Below are 21,259 nucleotides of genomic sequence, written 5' to 3' on the forward strand. Positions count from 1 at the left end.
TCACATGAAGAAATTAAATAGATCATCAAGGCATAAAGCTATCCACTTTGCAGGATAAAATCACTTTTTTTTTTTTTTTTAAGTGGACTGCATGCTGGGCATGGACCCCAGCACGGGACTTGTAAGATCTGAGATCTAGATCTGAGCTGAGATCAAGAGTTGGACATTTAATCAACGGAGCCACTCAGGTGCCCCAGGATAAGATCACTTTTTTAAAATTAGAGCATGGGGACAGGAGCCGAAGGCTTGGTGTTTGATCAGAGGATAATTTTTCTTTATAGGCTAGTTTGAATTTAGGACTGTTCAAGTTTGGGCAATACGCTAAAAGATTTTTTTTTTTAAAGATTTTATCTATTTATTTGACAGGGAGAGAAATCACAAGCAGGCAGAGAGGCAGGCAGAGAGAGGGGGAAAGCAGGCTCCTTGCTGAGCAGAGAGCCTGATGATGCGGGGCTTGATCCCAGGACCCTGAGATGATGACCTGAGCCGAAGGCAGAGGCTTAACCCACTGAGCCACCCAGGTGCCTCAAGCTAATAGATTTTTTTGAGATCCTTCCAGTTCTAGGAGAAAATGGAGTATATTTTAAAGACCTGACATTAACCAGTGGATATAAACCTGTTTAAATGGGATTAGATTTCAAAGGTTTTTAAAAAGAAGGCCCAGTATACTATTATATCTTACAATGTGATTTATTTGTGTCCCATGACATGCTTTAGAAAATAATGTTTAAGGTAAAAAATTATTTCACTTTTTGCTTTTTTTTAAGGTTATTCCAGGATATGAAACACAGAGGCTCGTCCACATTATTGAAAGCACTTCCTTTGAAGCTTCAGCAAACAGCTTTTGAAAATGCGTATTTGAAAGCTCTGGAAGGAATGAGAGAAGTGGTAATTTTAGCAATGCATAAGTGCTCTTATCATATACTTCTTATAATTATGTCATCTGTTACTTTACCAGTGTGGCCTAGGGCAGTGTGCATCCACCAGTTTACTAAAACAACTGTGTGACTTAATTGAAATTGGTTGGAATTGATCCAATAATGGCAATATCTTTGGTTCAACTTATATGTACTATTTTTTTGTGGGAAAAAAAAGATTTACTGGATTTTTATGGGAGTACAAATGGCTTTCTTATTTTATTAAAAAAATTTTTTAAATTGAAGTAGGGCTAACCTACAATGTTGTATTCATTTTGAGTGTGTAACATAGTAATTCTGTAAATTACTAGTGTCCGTCTTAAGTATAGTCACCATATAGCATTATCACAGTATTATTGTGTATATTCTCTGTGCTGTGTTTTTCATTTCTGTGACTTATTTTATAGATGGAAGTTTGTACCTGTTCATCTCCAGTCACTATTTCACCCATCCCCCCACCCACCAGCCCTCTGACAACCACCAGTTCTCTGTATTTAAGAGTCTGATTTTTTGTTTGTTTTATTTTGTAGATTCCACATTAAGTGAAATCATATGGTGTTTGTCTTCTTTTTAACTTACTTCACTTAGCATTATACCCTCTAGATCCATCCGTGTTGTTGCAGATGTCAGGATCTCCCCCGCCCCATGGCTGAGTAATCCCCATCTCTCACACACACCTGCACACACACCCACCCACCCGCCACATCTTTATCCCTTCATTTGTCAGTGGACACTTGGGTTTACGTCCATCACTGGGATATTGTAAATACTGCATAGGCGTGCATTTATCTTTCAAATTAGTGGTTTTTTTCTTCAGTAAGGTCCCAGTAGTGAAATTTTTGGGTCATAAGGGATTCCCATTTTCAATTTTTGGAGGAACCACTACACTGTGTTCCCCAGTAACTGCCCCGGTCTGCGTGCCCACCAGCTGTGCCTGAGGCTTGCCTTGCTCCCACGACCTCCCCACACCTGTTCTTTCTCGTCTTCCTCGTACCGGCCATTCTGACAGCTGTCAGGTGATGATCGCTCACTCTGGTTTGGGTCTGCGTTTCACTGATGCTGATGTGTCTGTTGGCCATCTGTATGTTTTTGGGAAAATGTCTGTTTAGGTCCTCTGCCTATTCTTTAATTGAATTGTTTCTGTGTGGAGTTGTAGAAGTTTTTTTACAGTAAATATTTTGGTTGTTAACTCCTTATCAGATGTATCATTTGCCAGTATCTTCTTTCATTCAGTAGGTTGCCTCTGAGTTTTGTTAATGGTTTCCTTTGGTGTGCAAAAGCTTTTCATTTTGGTGGAGTCCCAGTGCTTTACTTTTGCTTTAGTTTTCTTTGCCTTAATAGACACATTCAGAAAAATGTTGCTAAGGTCATTGTCCAAGAAGTAACTGCCTGTGTTTTCTTTTAGGAATTTTATGATTTCAGGTCTCACATTTAGATCTTTTTTTTTTTTTTAAGATTTTATTTATTTATTAGAGAGAGAAAACACAAGCGAGGGAAGCGGCAGAGGGAAAAGGAGAAGCAGACTCCCCGATGATGAGGGTGCCGACGTAGACTCCCTTCCAGGACCCCGGGATCATGACCTGGGCTGAAGGCAGATGGTTAACGGACTGAGCCACCCAGGCGCCCCTCTCCTTTAGTTCTAACATCCATTTTGAGTTTTTTTGTGTATGGTATAAGAAAGTGGTCCAGCTTTATTTTTTGGCAGGTTGCTGTCCAGTTTTCCCAGCACCATTTATCGAAGATACTATTTGTTTTCCATTGTATATTCTTGCTTGCTTTGTGGTAGGCTAATTGACCATGTAAGTGTGGGTGTATTTTTGGCCTCTTTTTTCTGTTTCATTGATCTTTGTGTCTTTCTTGTATGCCAGTTCATGCTGTTTCGGTTACTGTCGCTGTGTAGTGTATCTTGAAATCTGGGATTGTGATACCTCTAGTTTTGTTCTTTTTCAAGACTGCTTTGGCTACTTGGGCTCTTTTCTGGCCCCATACAAATTTTATAAGGTCTTTTATTCTATTTCTGTGAAAAACGCTATTGGTATTTTCATAGGAATTGCATTAAATCTGTAGATTGCTTTGAATAGAATGGCCATTTTAACAATACTCTTCTGATCTGAGGCACAATACATATTTCCATTGTTCTGTGCCGTCTTCAGTTTCTTTCATCAGAGTGTAGGTCTTTCTCCTCCTTGGTTAAACTTGCTCCTAAGTTTTTCATTCTTTATGGTATAATAGTGAATGGCATTGTTTTCTTAATTTCTCTTGCTGCTCCTTCGTTATTAGTGTATGAAAGTGTAACAGAGGGGCGCTGGGTGGCTCAGTTGGTTAGGGCTGCTTTCGGTTCAGGTTGTGATCTTGATGTCCTGGGATTGTTGCCCCACATTGGGCTCCCTGCTCAGCGGAGAGTTTGCTTCTATTTCTGCCTTCGACTCCCTCTGCTTGTGCTGTCTGTGTGTCAAATAAATAAAATCTTTAAGAAAGAGTGCAACGGATTTCTGTGTATAAATTTTGTATCCTGCAACAGTATGCTGAATTCATTTATGAGTTCTAATAGTTTGAGTTCTAATAGTTTTTAGATGGAATCGTTAGGATTTTCTATGTGTAGTATCATGTCATTTGTAACTAGTGACAGTTTCATTTTCTCCATAGCAATTTGGATGCCTTTTACTTCTTGTCTGTTGGCTGAAGCTAGGACTTCCAGTACTGTGTTGAATAAAAATGTCAAGAATAGACATCCTTTACTTGTTCCTGATCTTAGAGGAAATGTTCTTTTTTATTCACCATTGAATATAATCTCAGCAGGGGGTTTTTCGTAGATGGCCTTCATTATGTGGAGGTTTGTTCCTTCAAAGTTTTCTTTGTTTAGAGTGTTTATCATGAAAGATGTTGTATTTTGTCAAATGTTTTTTTGCATCTATTGAGGGGACCATAGATTCTTGTTCTCCCTCTTGTTAATGTGACATATTATGTTGATTGATTTGTGAATATTGAATCATCCTTGTGTATCCCTGGGATAAACCCCCTAATTTCAGTGAATGGTCTTTTTTGATGTTTTATTGAATTCATTTTGGTATTATTTTGTTGAGGATTTTTGCGTCTGTGTTCTTCTGGGATATTGGCCGTTTTTTTTGTTTTTGTTCTTTTTTTAAAAAAAATTTTTATTTATTTGTCAGAGAGAGCACAAGCAGGTAAAGTGGCAGGCAGAGGCAGAGAGAAGCAGGCTCCTCGCTGAGCAATGTGCCCGATGTGGTACTCGATCCCAGTACCCTGGGATCATGATCTGAGCCAAAGGCAGATGCTTAACCAACTGAGCCACCCAGGTGTCCTATTGGCAGTTTTTGATTACTGATTCAGTTTCCTTACTAGAAACCTGTCCAAAAATTATGTTTCTTCCTGAATCATTTTTGGGATTGCCTGTTTCTAGAAATTTATCCATTTGTTCTAGGTTGTCCAATTTATTCCCATATAATTTTTCATAGTATCCTCCTATAATCCTTTGTCTTTCTGTGGTGTTGGTTGTTACTTTTCCTCTTTCATTTCTGATTTTATTTGAGTGTTCTGTCTTTTTTTTTTTTTTTCCCTTGATGAGTCTGACTAAATAAAGATTTATCAATTTTGTTGATATTTTCAAAGAACCAGTCCTTGGTTTCATAGGTCTTTTCTGGTTTTTTGGGGTTTTTTTTTTAGTCTTTTATTCGTTTCCTCTCTAGTCTTTATTTCCTTCCTTCTACCAATTTGGCCCTTTGTTCTTTTTCCAGTTCCATTTGGTGTAAAGTTAGGTTGCCTATTTGAAACTTTGGTTGTTTTCTTGAGGTATGCTATACACTTCCCTCTTAGAACTGCTTTTGCTATGTCCCAAAGATTTTGAACTATCTGTGTTTCCATTTTTGTTTCCATATATTAATTTTCCTCTTTGATTTCTTCACTTACCCATTGGTAGTTCAGTGGCATGTTGTTTAGCTTCTGTGTGTTTGTGTTATTGTCTTTTTTTTTTTTTTTTTTAATTTATACTTCTGTGGTTGGAAAAGTTTGATATGACTTCAGTCTTCTTAAAATAGCTTTTTAAAAAATAAGATCTGATTAGAGGCTAATTTGGAGAATAGGGAGTGGTAGGACGAAGTGGATTTTAAAAAGTGTTCTAATAGGGAAGATTAAATTATGTTAGTCTTTTTTAGTGAACCTTATGATTTCAATATTTCTTAGAATATTTTTTTAAAAGATTTTTATTTATTTGAGAGAGAGTGTGTGCCACATGCACAAGCGGGAGTGGGTGCGTGGGGGCAGAGGGAGAGGGAGAATCCCAAGAAGACATCCCACTGAGCACAAGTTGAGTTGGAGCTTGATCTCACATCTGTGAGGTCATGACCTGAGCCTAAACTATGAGTGGGATGCTCAACCGACTGAGCCACCCAGACACCCTTAGAATGATAATTCTCTTTAGTAGCGTAATTACCTACAGTTTGTTAACCCATCTTCACTCCTCCCCTCTGATAACCGTCAGGTTGCCCTTCTTGTAGGTTCTTTCTTGTTTTTCTTTATTGCTTTATACTTTACTGTGATGCTTGTGAATTCTTTGCATAAGATCTTATCAAAAACAGCTATTCCTCTACAACAACTTTGATATTTTCTCAGATCTCTGGCTGGCCTTGACTCCATCGCTGTGAGATTTAACAGTGGTCAGTGGCTGCTTATTAAATGTTATAATGGGTGAATAGATTTTAGACTGATAGTCTTCTTTGCAATGTTTGTATATTTACATTATATTATTATTTTTGAAATTCTTTTCAAGTCCCACAGAGCTGAGAACCCTGAACTTTTGGATGAGATCTGTAACAGAAAATCTGTTTTACTGATGACGATAGCTGGGATTTTATGCTGTAGCCCAGTCTGTGAAAAACAGGCTTTGTTTGCACTGTGTAAGTCTGTGAAAGAAAACGGATTAGAACCTCACCTCGTTAAAAAGGTACATGTAGATGAATATTTTTTATTATCCTCCTTGTGTGACTTTTAAATAATTTAAAAAGTTAAAGCTTACTTTAAAGTGGCACTTGTTAAAGACTTGGAGACGATTTTATTTTTTAGATTGGGAATATTGGAAAGTAGTTAACTCTTTAAATAGTGTTTGTTTATTTGGATGCATTATCATTTTTTCTGTTAAGCATTTCACAAAGTATTCATTGAACTAGCAGGGATGAACGACATCTCTTCCCAGACCATGCCCTCTGGAGTTGCGTTTATTGAGGAAAACACATGGAGAAAACGAGCAGTAGCAGGTGTTTTGCCTGATAGATTCTGGGTTACAACCTTGGGATCTAGCATGGCCAGAATTCAGAGCAGGGAGCGGGGAAACCCCTAAGGTATGCGACTGGGGAAGAAGCACTTGGGTCCAGTCGTGTAGTTAGCACCAGCACAGTATTTTGGAATGCCCGCCTCTGCCCTAGTCTAGCACCTCAGAGTTCATGGTTTGGAAAGTTCCAGACCTTTCCATTTTAGGTGTTCGTGTGATGAACCCAGTGATAGATCAGTGGCCTGATTTCCATGGAACTGGCTGGTAGGCCAACCTGTAGGTCCTTAGTCTCACGCAAGCTAATCTATCACCTCTCAGCATTAAAACAAAAAGTTTTTTTTTTTTAAGTATACCGCTACACTACCTAATTATTATTTTTTTTTAAGATTTACTTATCTTAGAGAGGGAGCAGGGGAGGAGTAGAAGGAGAGGGAGAAGAGAATCCCAAGGAAAACCCCCCTCCCCGCCCTTCCACCCTGAATGCAGAGCCTGACATGGGCTCCATCTCAGAACTCTGATCATGACCTGAGCCAAAATCAAGAGTCGGACACTTAACCGACTGAGCCACCCAGGTGCCCCTCCACTACCTGATATTATAAGTGGATTATAGTGGTTGGATTTTTCTCATTTAGATCTAGGACTGAGAAGAACTATTATTTTCCTTTAGGCCTTCCTTTGAAAGATAATTAAAGGTTGAACATAGCAATATATTTTTTCCATTTTTATTCATTTAACATGTACTAAGTGGTTGCCGTGTGCTATGTTCAGTGCTAATTATATTAAATACGTGTTTCTCATTTAGTCTCTCTGAAGCCCAGGTACTGTTATTATCCCCATCTCCTAGATGAGGAAATCAGGCTATAGAATGCTTGAATGATTGCTTCAAAGTTAAACTGTAAATAGAAGATTTAAGTGATTTATTTTTCATTGTTTTCTTAAAGCATTGACTTTTCTGATCTTTGCAGGTTTTAGAGAAAGTTTCTGAAACATTTGGATATAGACGTTTGGAAGACTTCATGGCTTCTCATTTGGATTATCTGGTTTTGGAATGGCTGAATCTTCAAGATACTGAACATAGTTTATATTCTTTTCCTTTTATTTTACTAAATTATACAAATGTTGAGGATTTCTATAGGTAGGTCTACCTATGGCACACATGAAATATGTTCATTTTTAAATGTGATGGAAATGTTTGGCAGCCCCTCTCCCCCACCTTACACACACGCACGTTCATACACCCACACACCCCTCCATGTGCACATGCACACACATGGAGTTGGAAGGCTTGTAGTATGAGAAGCAGGGCTGCTTGTTTGAATCGACATGTGTAGAAGAGAATCACTAGACTTAGGGTCTGGTCCGAGCTGTGTGAGTTCGGGCAAGCCATGCAAGCATCCCCTCGGCCTTCGTTTTTCCATCTGTACAAGGGAATTACAAGGTCTTGAAGGGTTCTTTCAGCTTCAGTGTTTGATAATCTTCCCTATGACAAATCAAAGATAAATTGTTTCTCCTTGCTATTGCTTGGCTATGGACCATTTTGTCATTATTTTTATTAGATTTAAAGTTTAATGTAAAAGTACTTATTTTGCTAATTCTTAACTCTTGAGAAGAAAATTTTGAAAATGAAGAGGATTGGAACAACTAAAGAATAGTGTTTGGGTATCAGGATGATGGGAAAATAGTTCGTAATTATTCAGTGGCCGTTTTTCATTTTAGCAATAACAGAATTTACATTAATAGTTTGAATTTGTAAATTTCTTTACATTTCATTTTACATAAACGAAGTAATTTTGCATCAGTCAGTTATGGAAAAGAAATAAATATAGTTCACAGATTTTTTTGCTCATAGAATTAGGGTGGTATAGTCTCAGATCTCTTTCTTATATTTGATTATTTAGAATTTATTTAACTTCATTTCTCCATTTATAGAATTAGAGTAAGAATGCTTAGTGATCTAGATAAGGGGGTGTGCTCATGGTTACTAAGTAAAGGATTTTTTTTATTTTAAGAGCTATGTTACAAAATTTGACAAAAGTTGTGTATAACATATACTTTAAAATTTTATATTTTCAGATCATGTTACAAGGTTTTGATCCCACATCTGGTGATTAGAAGTCGTTTTGATGAGGTTAAGTCCATTGCTAACCAGATTGAAGAGGATTGGAAAAGCCTTCTAGCACATTGCTTTCCAAAGATTCTTGTAAATATTCTTCCTTACTTTGCCTACGAGGGTCTAGGAGACAGTGGGATGGCACAGCAGAGAGAGACCGCTGCCAAAGTCTATGATACCCTTAAAGATGAAAACGTCCTAGGAAAACAGGTATGACTTCGCTTTTACCTACTAATTCTCTAATTTTTCCCTCCTTCCTTCCTTCCTTCCTTCCTTCCTTCCTTCCTTCCTTCCTTCCTTCCTTCTTTCCTTCCTTCCTTCGTAGGCTCCAGGTCCAACCTGGGGCCTGAACTCCTGATCCCTAGATCACATGCTCTGTGATGTGGGTCACATGCTCTGCCAACTGAGTCAGGCAGGCTCCCTGTCCTTATCATAACCTAATTCATTGGAGATATAACTTAACAGTTTTAACACTTTTCATCATTTATGCAGTAAAATTTAAAGTGTAGTAATTCCTATCTAGGATAGGCAATCTGTGAATTTTTTTTATTTGCTCTTTAAAAAAATTATTTATTTGGGGCACCTGGGTGGCTCAGCGGGTTAAAGCCTCTGCCTTCAGCCCAGGTCATGATCCCAGGATCCTGGGATTGAGCCACCACATCGGGCTATCTGCTCAGTGCAGAGCCTGCTTCTCTCTCTCTCTCTCTCTGCCTGCCTCTCTGCCTACTTGTGTTCTCTGTCAAATAAATAAATAAAATCTTAAAAAAATATATATTTATTTATTTATTGCTTCTTTTGATTGGCTTTTTTTTTTTTAAGATTTTATTTATTTATTTGACAGAGATCACAAGTAGGCAAAGAGGCAGGCAGAAAGAGAAAGAGGAGGAAGCAGCTCCCAGCTGAGTGGAGAGCCCTCAGGACTTGATCCCAGGACCCTGAGATCATGACCTGAGCAAAGACAGAGGCTTAACCCACTGAGCCACCCAGGCACCCTTGATTGGCTTTTTAAATGAAGTATTTTTAATCAGAAATTTTAAAACTTTGGATTATTTTTATTGATATTTTTCCTTTTAAAAAATGTCTTGGGCGCCTGGGTGGCTCAGTGGGTTAAGCCGCTGCCTTCGGCTCAGGTCATGATCTCAGAGTCCTGGGATCAAGTTCCGCATTGGGCTCTCTGCTCAGCAGAGAGCCTGCTTCCCTCTCTCTCTCTCTGCCTGCCTCTCCATCTACTTGTGATTTCTCTCTGTCAAATAAATAAATAAAATCTTAAAAAAAAAAAATGTCTTAATTACAGGGGTGAGAAGAGATGCTGGCCTGGGATTGTGAGGAGCAAGTGACTTATATATTTTGGAGTTGGGGGAAGTAAAGACAAAGTGAAATTCCAAAAGTATTTTCATATGCTAAAGAAGAGTGACAGGAATGGGGGAGGCCTGGCTATCGTCAAGCTAAGGTTGTTTTTCCTTTTAGCAAGGCACTCATGATAAGACAGTTGGGAGTTTCTTGGAGGAATTTTAAACTGTGTATCTCAAGTATTTGTCATTGGGCTACAGGACATTTAGTTTTATCTGTATTTCCTTCTGCCTTTGTTTCCCACATCATTTCCCCCTGAATAGTTTTGACCTTTAAAATCTTTAGGATAGCTGAGGGTGGAAGGTCTTATCTTTTATAACTTCTTCCTGCTGCTGAATCAGGGTGTAGAGATGTCCCTACCCGTGGGTCAACATTGGTCAGGTGGGGATTTTTTTTTTTTTTTAAAGATTTTATTTATTTGAAAGAGAGTATATGATCAGGGCAGGGACAGAGGGAGAAAGAGAATCTCAAGTAGACACCCTGCTGAGTAAAGAGTCCGATGTGGGGCTCGATCTCACGGCCCTGAGATCATGACTCTCTTGAGCTGATGTCAAGAGCCCGATGCATAACTAACTCAGCCACCCAGATGCCCCAAGTGGGGAATTTATATGTCGGAGTTACAAAAGGCAGAGGCGGCTAATCCAAGCTAGACAACATATAGCTGAACCTCCTTGAGTAGAAAGGATTGTCTTGTCAGCTGGAAGTTATGGCAGGGAAGGAACCTTGGCACTGGCAATGGCAACAAAATAAGGTTAATATTATTATGAGAAAGAGAAGCCTGAACAAAGGACCTTTGATAGCTGGCCGTAATTGTCTTGCAGTCCTGGAGCTTTAACCAATCACTAAAGGAAAGAGAGAGATCATTTAAAGCATTAATTTCGCTCAATCCTCTTAGATTTTGGGGAAATCTGGAATACATACACCACATTCTGTTTTTATGTTAGTACTTGTTTCACCTTCTGCAGCAGTGAAAAGATCTTAATGCTGTTTTGGAGGTTATTTAAGGCCTTAATGGCATAGCAAGCAATTTCATTTTGTAAGCAATTACGTAATTAATAAGAGGCACCTTTATAGAAGCAAAAGAAAAAATACAGTTTAATGGGTAGAGCAAATTATAAACCCTGTGTTGAGTCTTGTGTGTTTAAAATCTAATATTTACAAAGCTCTGTTGTTGAAACACTTTTTCCTCTATAACAACCTTCATTTTTAATCAGAGATAGCCAAATGAAGACTAATTCGATTGTTAAGTTCCATTTTAACAAAATTGTCCTAATAATTTACATAAGCAAGAATAGGGATAGATCATATAGATCTTTTAGAATCTGCTTTCCTGGAACTTTTTATAAGGAGTCTTGACTGAACTTTTAGTAGCCTCTGTAGGCCAGAAGCCGGGCAAAGTGCTTGCCATCAGACGTTCCTGTGATACCTGTAGTTTTGGGCGAATTCCTCTTCTCGAGTTTCCCGAGGCTTCCTGAGGTTCTTGCTTATGCGAGGGAGTGACATTCTTTACTCTCCTGGTAAGGCTGCTGGGAACTCTGTAAACAAGGGATCAGGCCAACCCTTCCAGCGGGCTTTGTTAACTTCATGCTTCATAAAGCTGACCTTGGTTCCCTTAAAGCTTTATGGTCATATCTGAGTCTGTGCATGTCTCTCAAATATGGCATTCCAGTCCAAGCTGTGGTAAAATAACCAGTATTTCCAGGGGTGTTTTGTTGCGAGGAGAATAGATTCTTCTTGAACTTGTGCAAATGACTGTGATTGCTCTGTAAGAAGGAAAGCTCACTGAGAGTTTCAGAATTTCAGAGGGTTCAGGTAGAAAGAAAAGTTAAATGCTTCAGTTTCTTCACAAACAAATATCACATTTCTATAAGTCGTAGGTATCTTAAGGGAAAGATTCTTCCGTCTGGTAGAGTAAACATTAGAGAACCAGCAATGTTTCTTTGTTGTTTCTTTAAAGGTTTTATGTATTTGAGAGAGAGAAGAGTGAGCGTGCCCCGATGGGGTGGGAGTGAGGGAGAAGCAGACTCCTGACTGGGACCTGAGCCAAGGGCAGCCGCTTACCCACTGAGGCGCCCAGGCGTCCAGGAACCAGCAGTGTTTCACACAATAATTACAGAAACCATCCACATTACTAAGTCTTGTTTAGTTTGAATGCAGCTTTTTAGTTAGTTTGGAAATTCTACCCATTTTAGTTCTAAGATCTTAAAGGTATCAAAAAATCTGTTTTGGCAAAAGCCCTTTTTATGAATCTCTTTAAAGATGAGACGTGTCACAATAGAATAAGAAGGACTATGAATGAGAAAAGACTCCAAAATAAATATGGTTAAAGATCTGATGAGAGGTTACAGTGCAGCTGGCAAGGACATCTGGTTATTTGTGTGAAACATAACACTAACATATTAAAACTTATTAAAACGTATTAAATGTACGTTTAACATATTGAAACTTCAGGAATTACATACGTTCTCTAGAATAGTTTTAGCATTTACCCAGACATAACCAAAGGCTTGTCATGGTGTGTTTGGCAGTGCTTCCAGAGAAACTTACCATACCAAATACAAAGGCCTAATGAGTCAGAGACTTCATTTACAATTTAAATCCCGAGAAGTTTATTAAAAAACCTTAGAAAGTTATAAAATATATGCCTGAATAGTGGATTACAAATCATTACAAAGCTTAAAACATAATTATTTATTTAACCAAGATGACAAATATGTAGGGTTATATAGTTATTAGCAAAACTTAGCTCCTTTAATATTTAGAAGCTTTAAGGAAGTGACCAAAGACTTGATAAAGAGAAAACGTAGAAACCAGTTCTCTGGGCAGACAAAAGAAAAAAACCTTTCTTTACATTTTCTTCTCAGGTGCAAACCAGCAATTGAAAACTGTCTCTGAACAGAGAGAAAAGCAAAATTTCAATGTTATATCAATATACTTTTAATATCCATTCATTTCAACTTTAGTCCTGACCACATATAAAATTCTTTTCCAAAAATTTCCCCTCATAAACCTTTTACAGCTTTTTCTCTCTTTTAAAAAAAAAAAAAAACAAAATACTTTATTTATTTATTTATTTGACAGAGATCACAAGTAGGCAGAGAGAGAGAAGGAAGCAGGCTCCCTGTGGAGCAGAGACCCAGATGTGGGGCTCCATCCGAGGACCCTGGGATCATGACCTGAGCTGAAGGTGGAGGATTTAATCCACTGAGCCACCAGGGCACCCCCCACCTTTTTCATTCAAAGTTTTTTCCCTTATTTCCATTAGTCTTAATTACACTTAGAAGAATTTTAACTTTTCAAAAACTTGGTCCCCAGTGAAAACTACATTAGAATCCAGTTGTGAATGTCACGCCGGAATTCTTTAGGTGGCAGATTTATGAATCTGTTAAACACAGAGCATGTTTTCAAACACTCAAATGTTCTTTGCTTCTCTGCAATAAGAAGCCAAAAACACAAACCTACCTTCAGTAGTCAGTGCTTTACCATCTTACTTCATTTGAGAAAGACCTAAATGGCCAATGAATTCAGTGCCGTTTAAAGGCTTAGTTTATCAAAAACTGTCTTAACGATATCCCACAAAAACGTAGAGACAGAAAATTAATCATCATTTTAAGTCATTCTTTTGCTAAAAAATTACAGCAGAGTTAAAAATGAGCTTATTTGACCTTTTACAAACCTAGATTTTAAAAAACGTTCATATTTAATGCTGATAACTCTAAAAACATGTCTATTTTAATGAAACCAACGAACTTAAATTATCCTAAATACCGGATACATTCCACCTGTGTCCACTTGAAAGTCACTCAGTTTGTTCTCCGTAAAATTTATTTTAATTGGCAGTAATAAATAAGTGCAAACCGGATGTTAAATTTCAGCCAGTACTGAACAGCGTGTAGGAAGTGTTCCTCTTTACTTTTCAAGAAGTATGATCTCGAGGTCCCATACCCCACTCTTGCTTTTTCCCATGAGACTGAGTATATGTAATATACTTACAAATCATGTTCATTGTTTGTCTACTCTGCTATAAGTACTCTGAAGGTAGGATTTTTTACTTTTTTCTGTTTTGCTGGTATATCCTGGCTACTTAGTATGTAGTGAATACTCATTATTTGATAAAAGATGGAGTCAAGTAAAAAAGGTTCTATGACAACTTCTGTTTGTTTTGTAGTAATTTAGATACATCCAAAATTATTTGAGGGAACTTAAAACACAAACTTTTTTTTTTAAAGTAAAAGAAGATTGGTTATTCTCAAGGTGTTTTTTTCTTTTTCTTTTAATGTAAATAAGGATGACTAACCAGGGTTGGCTAATGTTAAAATTACAATTGGCTAAACTTCAGGAGACTTTTTTTTGTTTGCCCAGTTACTGTATTGAACCAAGAAATGAAACATGGAGTTTCTCACTTGCCTCGGTGGACCACTGCCAGTCGGAGCTAGATCTAAGTCTGTATGGAGGCAAATGAGCTCCTTCTCAAAAGAGGGTTGAAACAGAACGTTGGTGCTTCAAAGGTTATGGAATTTATGAAAGACCCTGCTTTTACCCCTCCCAGCCATCTCCCTGTTTCTAAGCAGGCATAATCTTACTGCTTTTCTAAAATGTACTCAAACTAGGGGCCCCTGGGTGGCTCAGTTGGTTGAGTGCCTGCCTTCGGCTCAGGTCATAATCCCCGCGTCCTGGGAATGAGTCCTACGTTAGGCTCCCTGGTCAATGGGGAGCCTGCTTCTCCCTTTGCCTGCTGCTCCCCCTGCTTGTGCGTGCTCTTTCTCTGTCTGGCAAATAAATAAATAAAATCTTTAAAAATAAAATGTTTAAAACAATAAATGTATTCAAAGTAAAAGATAGCAATTTGCAGAATCCGAGTAAGTCAAGGAGGGGAAAATAATTACACTGAGGCCCGATTGAAACATCAGTGTTAAGAATGGAGAGAGGTAATCTTTTAAAAAAAAATATAAAAAAAAAAAAAAAAAAAAAAAAAGAATGGAGAGAGGTAAACTTGAAACTTGTTAAAGACCTAGATTACTGTTACTCAGTTCCAGTTGGCATTAAGTTGTTAAGTTTGCTTTTTCTTTGGTTCTCTAATATACACTTTGTCCGAATCAATCTTCTAGATTCTTTCTTCCGTGCATAAGTGTTGGTACAACTATTATTAGTCTCTGAGCCTCTAAAATTTGTCAGTTGTCAAAAGCCTGAGATATTAACAGTTACCAACATTGGTGGGCTGTACCTAGACACCTGTGTAATTTATATGTCCCCTAGCTAAACATTACAGGTCTTGCTTATTGTAGAATGGTACAAAACTCATGAAGCCACTTGCCGTTCTGTGTGTAAGGAAATTCGTTAATGTTTCCTCTAATATGAAACACAGGCAGCCAGTTTGTCCTTCCTTATCCCAGATATGCTTTGAAGCGAGGCTGCATTCTTAAAAGGGCTGCAGCCTTGGAAAGGCTGGCCTGAGTGATGCATGGGCCTGAGGGAAGGGCTAGGATCTTTACATTCCATTCTTTCTTGTCCCGTTTTAAACCATTTCTGTTGTGAGGCAGCATGTTTGCACATCTCCTCATCTCCTTGTGCACCCAGTGAATCAGCCATTTACTGCGATTCCTTACTTGGAGAGCTAACAAATCCACCTGTAAGTCTCCACAATCGTTGTTCATTTGGGTGAGCTATAGTGCAGCGGACCCATTCCTTACACTGAATGTCTGTCGTCTATGAGGCCCGGGGTAACAGGAGCTGGATCCATGACGGGCCTGCTCCTGTCTGGGAGGGTTTCTGTCTACTCTTCTTGACGGGGGGGTGTGGGGAGCAGCCAGCCTCAGAATTGGGGATATCGGCCAAGTAGAAATCTGGGGAAAAGTCATGCAGGGAAGGCACTAGGAATTCTTACTAGTCAATCATTCCAAAGCAAGATGGATTTTCCGAGTAAATCAAGGGTAAAATGCAGTTTGAGAAGCAGTGTAGGTCAGTGGGGAATTTGGTTGGCAGGAAAATCACTAGGTTGAGGAATTCAGTGCTACACCTGAAGCCTTAATCAGTTAAAATGATTCTTTAAAATTATTTCTTACTTTATTTGAGAGAAAAAGTGAGAGAATGAGTGAGAGAGAGCACAAGCAGGGGGAGCAGCAGAGGGAGAGAGAAGTAGGCAAGGAACCCAGTGTGGGTCTTGATCCCAGGACCCTGAGTTCATGACCTGAGCTGAAGGCAGAGGCTTAACCCACTGAGCCACCCCAGCGCCCCTGATTCTTAAAATTAAACAAGAGTCAGATTAAGGGAGTCTTGTTGGATATGATTTCCTTACCTTCCTCTCAGGCTGCAGGCCGGTTGCACGCAGAAGGAGTTAGCTGTATGTCTTGCACATCTTACATCTTTGGTTATTTATTTCCTTTTTTAGTCCTGGATTAATTTTGGAAGTGATGCAATAACGTTAGTCCCTCAAATTGTCTTAAAAGGTCACAGACGTGAAAACTTAAATGTTATTTTAATTTTGTATCCTTACAGATTGATCATTTATTTCTTAGTAATTTACCAGAGATTGTGGTGGAGTTACTGATGACGTTACACGAACCGGCAACTTCTGGTGCCAGCCAGAGCACGGACCTCTGTGACTTTTCAGGGTATGGGTATTTTAAACTTAGAGAGTTGGCTGCAGTTTCAGAATTTCTTTGGGAAGTTGATTGGTTGACGCCTTCAGATGTCTCTTTCAGTTTTTAGGCGTGTACTGTGTTTCCTGTGTAAGCTACTTGAGAGCACCCTGTATTCAGTACGTGCTTTACTGTGCTAGCTGTACAAAAGAGTAGTAGTATCTACTAAAGTGATTTCACTTGATAATTTCACTTCATATAAAGAGTGTCTGATCGCCAGTCTCACAATATTAATATGGTTACAGCAGTATCTTAGAGCTTTAATTCAGAGCTAAAGTGATACCAAGGCACACGTGTAGAACTGCCATTAACTTCATTGAAGATTTCTTAAATCATTTAAGATTAAGTCATGGAGGGTAAAAGTATTAGGATATTCTGACTGATAATGTATAGAATGTGATAAGTCATTTGTGATTTTAGTAAAAGCCTGGTGTTTCAGTAGGAAAATAATTTTAGAACCTGGGGTTATTATAATCTCAGTTTTCTTTCTGAAACTTCACTGGTTTCTGAAACTTCAACAGAATCTTTTTTTTTTTTTAAACAACTTTGTTCTGAAAATGATGACTGCTTTTTTTCCTATAACTTGTAGGGATTTGGATCCTGCCCCTAATCCACCTCATTTTCCATCACATGTGATTAAAGCAACATTTGCCTATATCAGCAATTGCCATAAAACCAAGCTGAAAAGCATTTTAGAAATTCTTTCCAAAAGCCCTGTAAGTATACATTAATATTATAATAACTGATGAGAGAATATTTTTCTTTTTCAGCTAGAAAATCTGTGTAAGTACACCTTAAAAGAAAAAAAAATAGAAAACTTGTCTGAATAAATCAAGAACACTCATTTATAAGTTTATATCTTGGTATTTTACTTGTCAGTATTTTTATTTTTTTATTTTTTAAAGATTTTATTTGTTTATTTGACAGAGGTCACAAGTAGACAGAGAGGCAGGCAGAGAGAGAGGGAAGCAGACTCCCCACTGAGCAGAGAGCCCGATGCAGGACTTGATCCCAGGACCCTGAGATCATGACCTGAGCCGAAGGCAGAAGCTTAACCCACTGAGCCACCCAGGCGCCCCTTACTTGTCAGTATTAATTGAAATATGTTGCATATGAAGCGTGAATCTCAGGATACTTTAGTCATACATTGACTTAGGGAGTATATATTTTTGAAAAGTACGGTTTGCTCTCTGAAAACTAGGTAAATTGACAACAGTTTAAGGTACTATTTCTTAATGTGGTATTTGCCTTCAATATCAAACCAAAACAGAATTTTGTAATATATTTTGAATAGAAAATATATTTATTATAGTTGAGTATACATGATTAGATAAGTTTTTTATCAATTGTGTCTTTATTTTCTAGGATTCCTATCAGAAAATTCTTCTAGCCATTTGTGAGCAAGCTGCTGAGACAAATAATGTTTATAAAAAGCACAGAATTCTTAAAATATATCACCTGTTTGTTACTTTATTACTGAAAGATATTAAAAGTGCCTTGGGAGGAGCTTGGGCCTTTGTTCTTCGAGATGTTATCTATACTTTGATTCATTATATCAACAAAAGGTACTTAATATATTTAGACCAATATATAAGTTGTTTTCTCTACCTTATCTTAATTGAAATATTATAGTTTCAAGAGGTAGAAGCGGGAGGATTGCTTGCTTAATTTTGGTTTGTAATATATATATACCCAATATTTTTTAAAAATTACATTACCTGTCCCTAGAAATATTCAGTACTAAGGGTCTTCAACATTTTAAACGAATTTTGAGTGGCTTGATATATATTTGTCACTGCAGCAGTTCTGGTCCCCAATTCCTATATGTGGGGAGGATGGTGTTTCTCACACACACATGCAAGGAACCCTCCAGACACCAGCTGGGTGTCCTACATTTCAGCTCCTAATAGTTGCTTAGTGTCAGAGCCCACGACTGACGGCTCAGTCCTGAGAGACTGCCGGCCCCTCCTTTCAGATACCAGCTGTGCTTCTGACCAGCCAGCTCTCCGCTGCAGGTTCCAGGGACCCTCCTCCTTGAGTCCGATTCATTTGCTAAACTCAGAAAATTCTCAGAACTCAGGAAACCTGTTTACTGACCGAATTACCAGTTTATTATAAAAGGGTGTGGCTCAGGCACAGCCAGATGAAGAGATGTATCACGGAAGGGGGTGGAGCTTCCCTGCACTCTCCAGGGGGCACCACTGTCCCCACATCTGCATGTGTTCACCGATCTGGAAGCTCCCAAAGCTGGTCCTTGTGGGTTTTTATGGAGGCCTTGTGGCAGAGACACGATGGATTGCAGCGCTGGCTAGTGGGTATTGACACAGCCTTCATCCCCACTCCCCTCCGCAGAGATCAGGGGAGTGGGACCGAGAATTCCAATCCTCTGATCACAAGGTGGATGGAGGCAACCAGCCCTCGTCCTCAGGTGACCTAGATGCTTTCAGAAGTTAGGGACGCTCTTCTTGCCCTCATCCCTGGTGTTCCTGGAGTTTTAGGAGCTTTGTGCTGGAAGCAGGGATGAAGAGCAAATATGTATTTCTTACTATATATCACAATATCACAGTTAATGTAGAGTTGGGGTATATGTTCAGTTTAAGCATCTTTATTCTTTTAAATTAATTTTGATGATATTTCTATTATTTATTTTCTGATTAGTACATAACATTGCCTTCAAATGTGAATTCTTCAGAGCAGACAAAGATTATCCTTTTCCATTTTGTTTTGTCATACTTTTCTTAATATCCTTATCTAGCTCTTACTATATGATTTGCAAATATAGTCTGGATAGTGAATCAGCATATGTGATTTGCAAGTAGTTTATTTCATTCTGTATATTGTCTTTTCACTTCCCTGATAATTTTCTTTTGTTGCAAAAATTTTTTTAATTTTTTTTAAAAAGATTTATTTATTTGACAGAGAGGGAGGACACAAGGAGACAGAGAGGCAGGCAGAGAGAGAGAGAGGGAAGCAGGCTCCCTGCTGAGCAGAGAGCCCGATGTGGGGCTCGATCCCAGGACCCTGAGACCATGACCTGAACTGAAGGCAGAGGCTTAACCCACTGAGCAACCCACATGCCCCCCAAATTTTTAATTTTTGATGGACTCTGATTTATGGTTTTTTTTGTTTGTTTTTCAAGCTTTTGATGTCTTAAGAATCCATTGTCAAATCCAAGTTCATAAAGATCTACCACTATGTTTTATTCTAAGAGTTTTCTAGTTTTAGCTTTTATATTTGCGTTGTTGATCCATTTTAATTTTTACATATGGTATGCAGTAGGGGTTCAGCTTCATTCTTAAGATCTAGTTGTTCTAGTACCATTTGTTGAAGAGACTGTTCTTTTCCTGTTGAATGAACTTGTCGTGTTTTCTTTTCCCTGTTGAATGAACATGTCAAAATTCATTTGGCCATTGATGTGTGGATTTATCTATGGATTCTCAAATCTGTACCCTTGGTTTGCCCTTATGCCCCTAACACACTGTTTTGATTACTGTGGCTTCATATTAAGTTTTGAAATCTGGAAGTGGGTATCCTCCAATTTTGTTCTTCTTTTTCAAGATTGTTTTGGCTATTTTGGGTGCTTTGCAAATGCCCTATGAATTTAATGACCAGCTTTTCCATTTATGCAAAAAAGACTATTGCAATTTTGAATGAAATTGCATCGAGTATGTGATCATTTGGATAGTATTGATATCTCAACAATTTGTCTTCTAATCCATAAAGATGGGACGTCTTTCCATTTATTTGGACTTGTTTAATTTCTTCTATCCTTGCTTTTACAGTTTTCAGTGTACAAGAGTTTTGTATTTTTGGTTAAATTTCTTCCCAGGTATTTAATTCTTTTGAGTGCTATTGTAAATGGAATTGCTTTCTTAGTTTCCATTTTAGATTGTTATTGCAGATGTACAGAACTAAAACTTATTTTTGTGCTATTCTCATGACTTGCGATTTGGCTGATTTATTTGTTACTAGTAGATTTCTTGTGGATTCTTTGGGAATTTGTATGTGTATAGTATCGTGTCATCTATGAATATAGTTTTAATTCTTTTTTTCTGGTTTTGATGCCTTTTAATTCTTGTCTAATTACTTTGGCTGGAAGTTCAATAGTGTTGAGTAGCAGGGATGAAAGTGGGGATCTTTATCTTGTTCCTGATTTTAGTGGGAAAGTTTCCATTCTCTCAACATTGATTATGTTGGGCTGTGGGTTTTTCATAAATTATCTTTATTGTGTTGGATAAATTCCTATCCATGTCTTTCTGCCTGTTTTTATTGGGAAAGGAGATTGAGTTTTGTCAAGTGCCTTTGCTGTGTTTATTGAAATGATCATGTATTTTTCTTCATTTTATTAATGTGGTGTTATTACATGGATTGATTTTCTTCTGTTGACTCACTCTTGTGTTCCTGGGTAAATCCTACTTGCTCATGGTATATAATACTTTTAATAAGCTCTTACATTCAGCTTGCTTGTACTTTTTTTTAAGAGTTTTAAATCTGTATTCCTTTTTTTTAAAGATGCTATTTATTTATTTGGCAGAAAGAGTGCACACACAAGTACAGGGAGCTGCAGAAAGGGAGAGGAGGTAGGCTCCCCACTGCATAGCGAGCCCAGATGTGGGGCTGGATCTTAGAAGTCTGGGATCATGACCTGAGCTGAAGGCAGATGCTCAACCAATTGAGTCACCCAGGCGTCCCTTAATCTATATGCCTAGGGGACATTGAGAATTAAGATTTTCCCGTGGTATATTTATTTTCCTTGGTATTAGAGAATTTCTGGCCTCCTGGAGTGAGTTAGGAAGTGTTCCCTACTATTCTGTTTCATGGAAGAGTTTGAGAGACTGCTCTTAATTTTTAAGCATGTGTTTTGGTAGGGTTTTTCTAGTCTCCACACCACCCTGCCAGTCTTCTTTTATAATGTAGGTGGTTACTGCTCCATATTTTCCTCTCAGAGGTGCCTTGGCTG

At 38.2% G+C, this 21,259-nt stretch overlaps 1 protein-coding gene across 1 annotated transcript in view; it reads left to right on the forward strand.

Annotated features, from left to right (window-relative positions):
• Nucleotides 1–21,259, forward strand: part of ATM (ATM serine/threonine kinase) — a 122,864-nt gene that overhangs the window by 43,815 nt on the left and 57,790 nt on the right. Inside the window, 7 exon segments of the mRNA XM_082683215.1 lie at nucleotides 768–888; nucleotides 5,704–5,877; nucleotides 7,167–7,336; nucleotides 8,275–8,521; nucleotides 16,157–16,272; nucleotides 16,889–17,015; nucleotides 17,665–17,864. Coding sequence (XP_082539341.1) covers nucleotides 768–888; nucleotides 5,704–5,877; nucleotides 7,167–7,336; nucleotides 8,275–8,521; nucleotides 16,157–16,272; nucleotides 16,889–17,015; nucleotides 17,665–17,864 — 1,155 coding nt within the window.

This window comes from Mustela nivalis, assembly GCF_964662115.1.
Source record: "Mustela nivalis genome assembly, chromosome: 9".
Lineage (NCBI taxonomy): Eukaryota > Metazoa > Chordata > Mammalia > Carnivora > Mustelidae > Mustela > Mustela nivalis.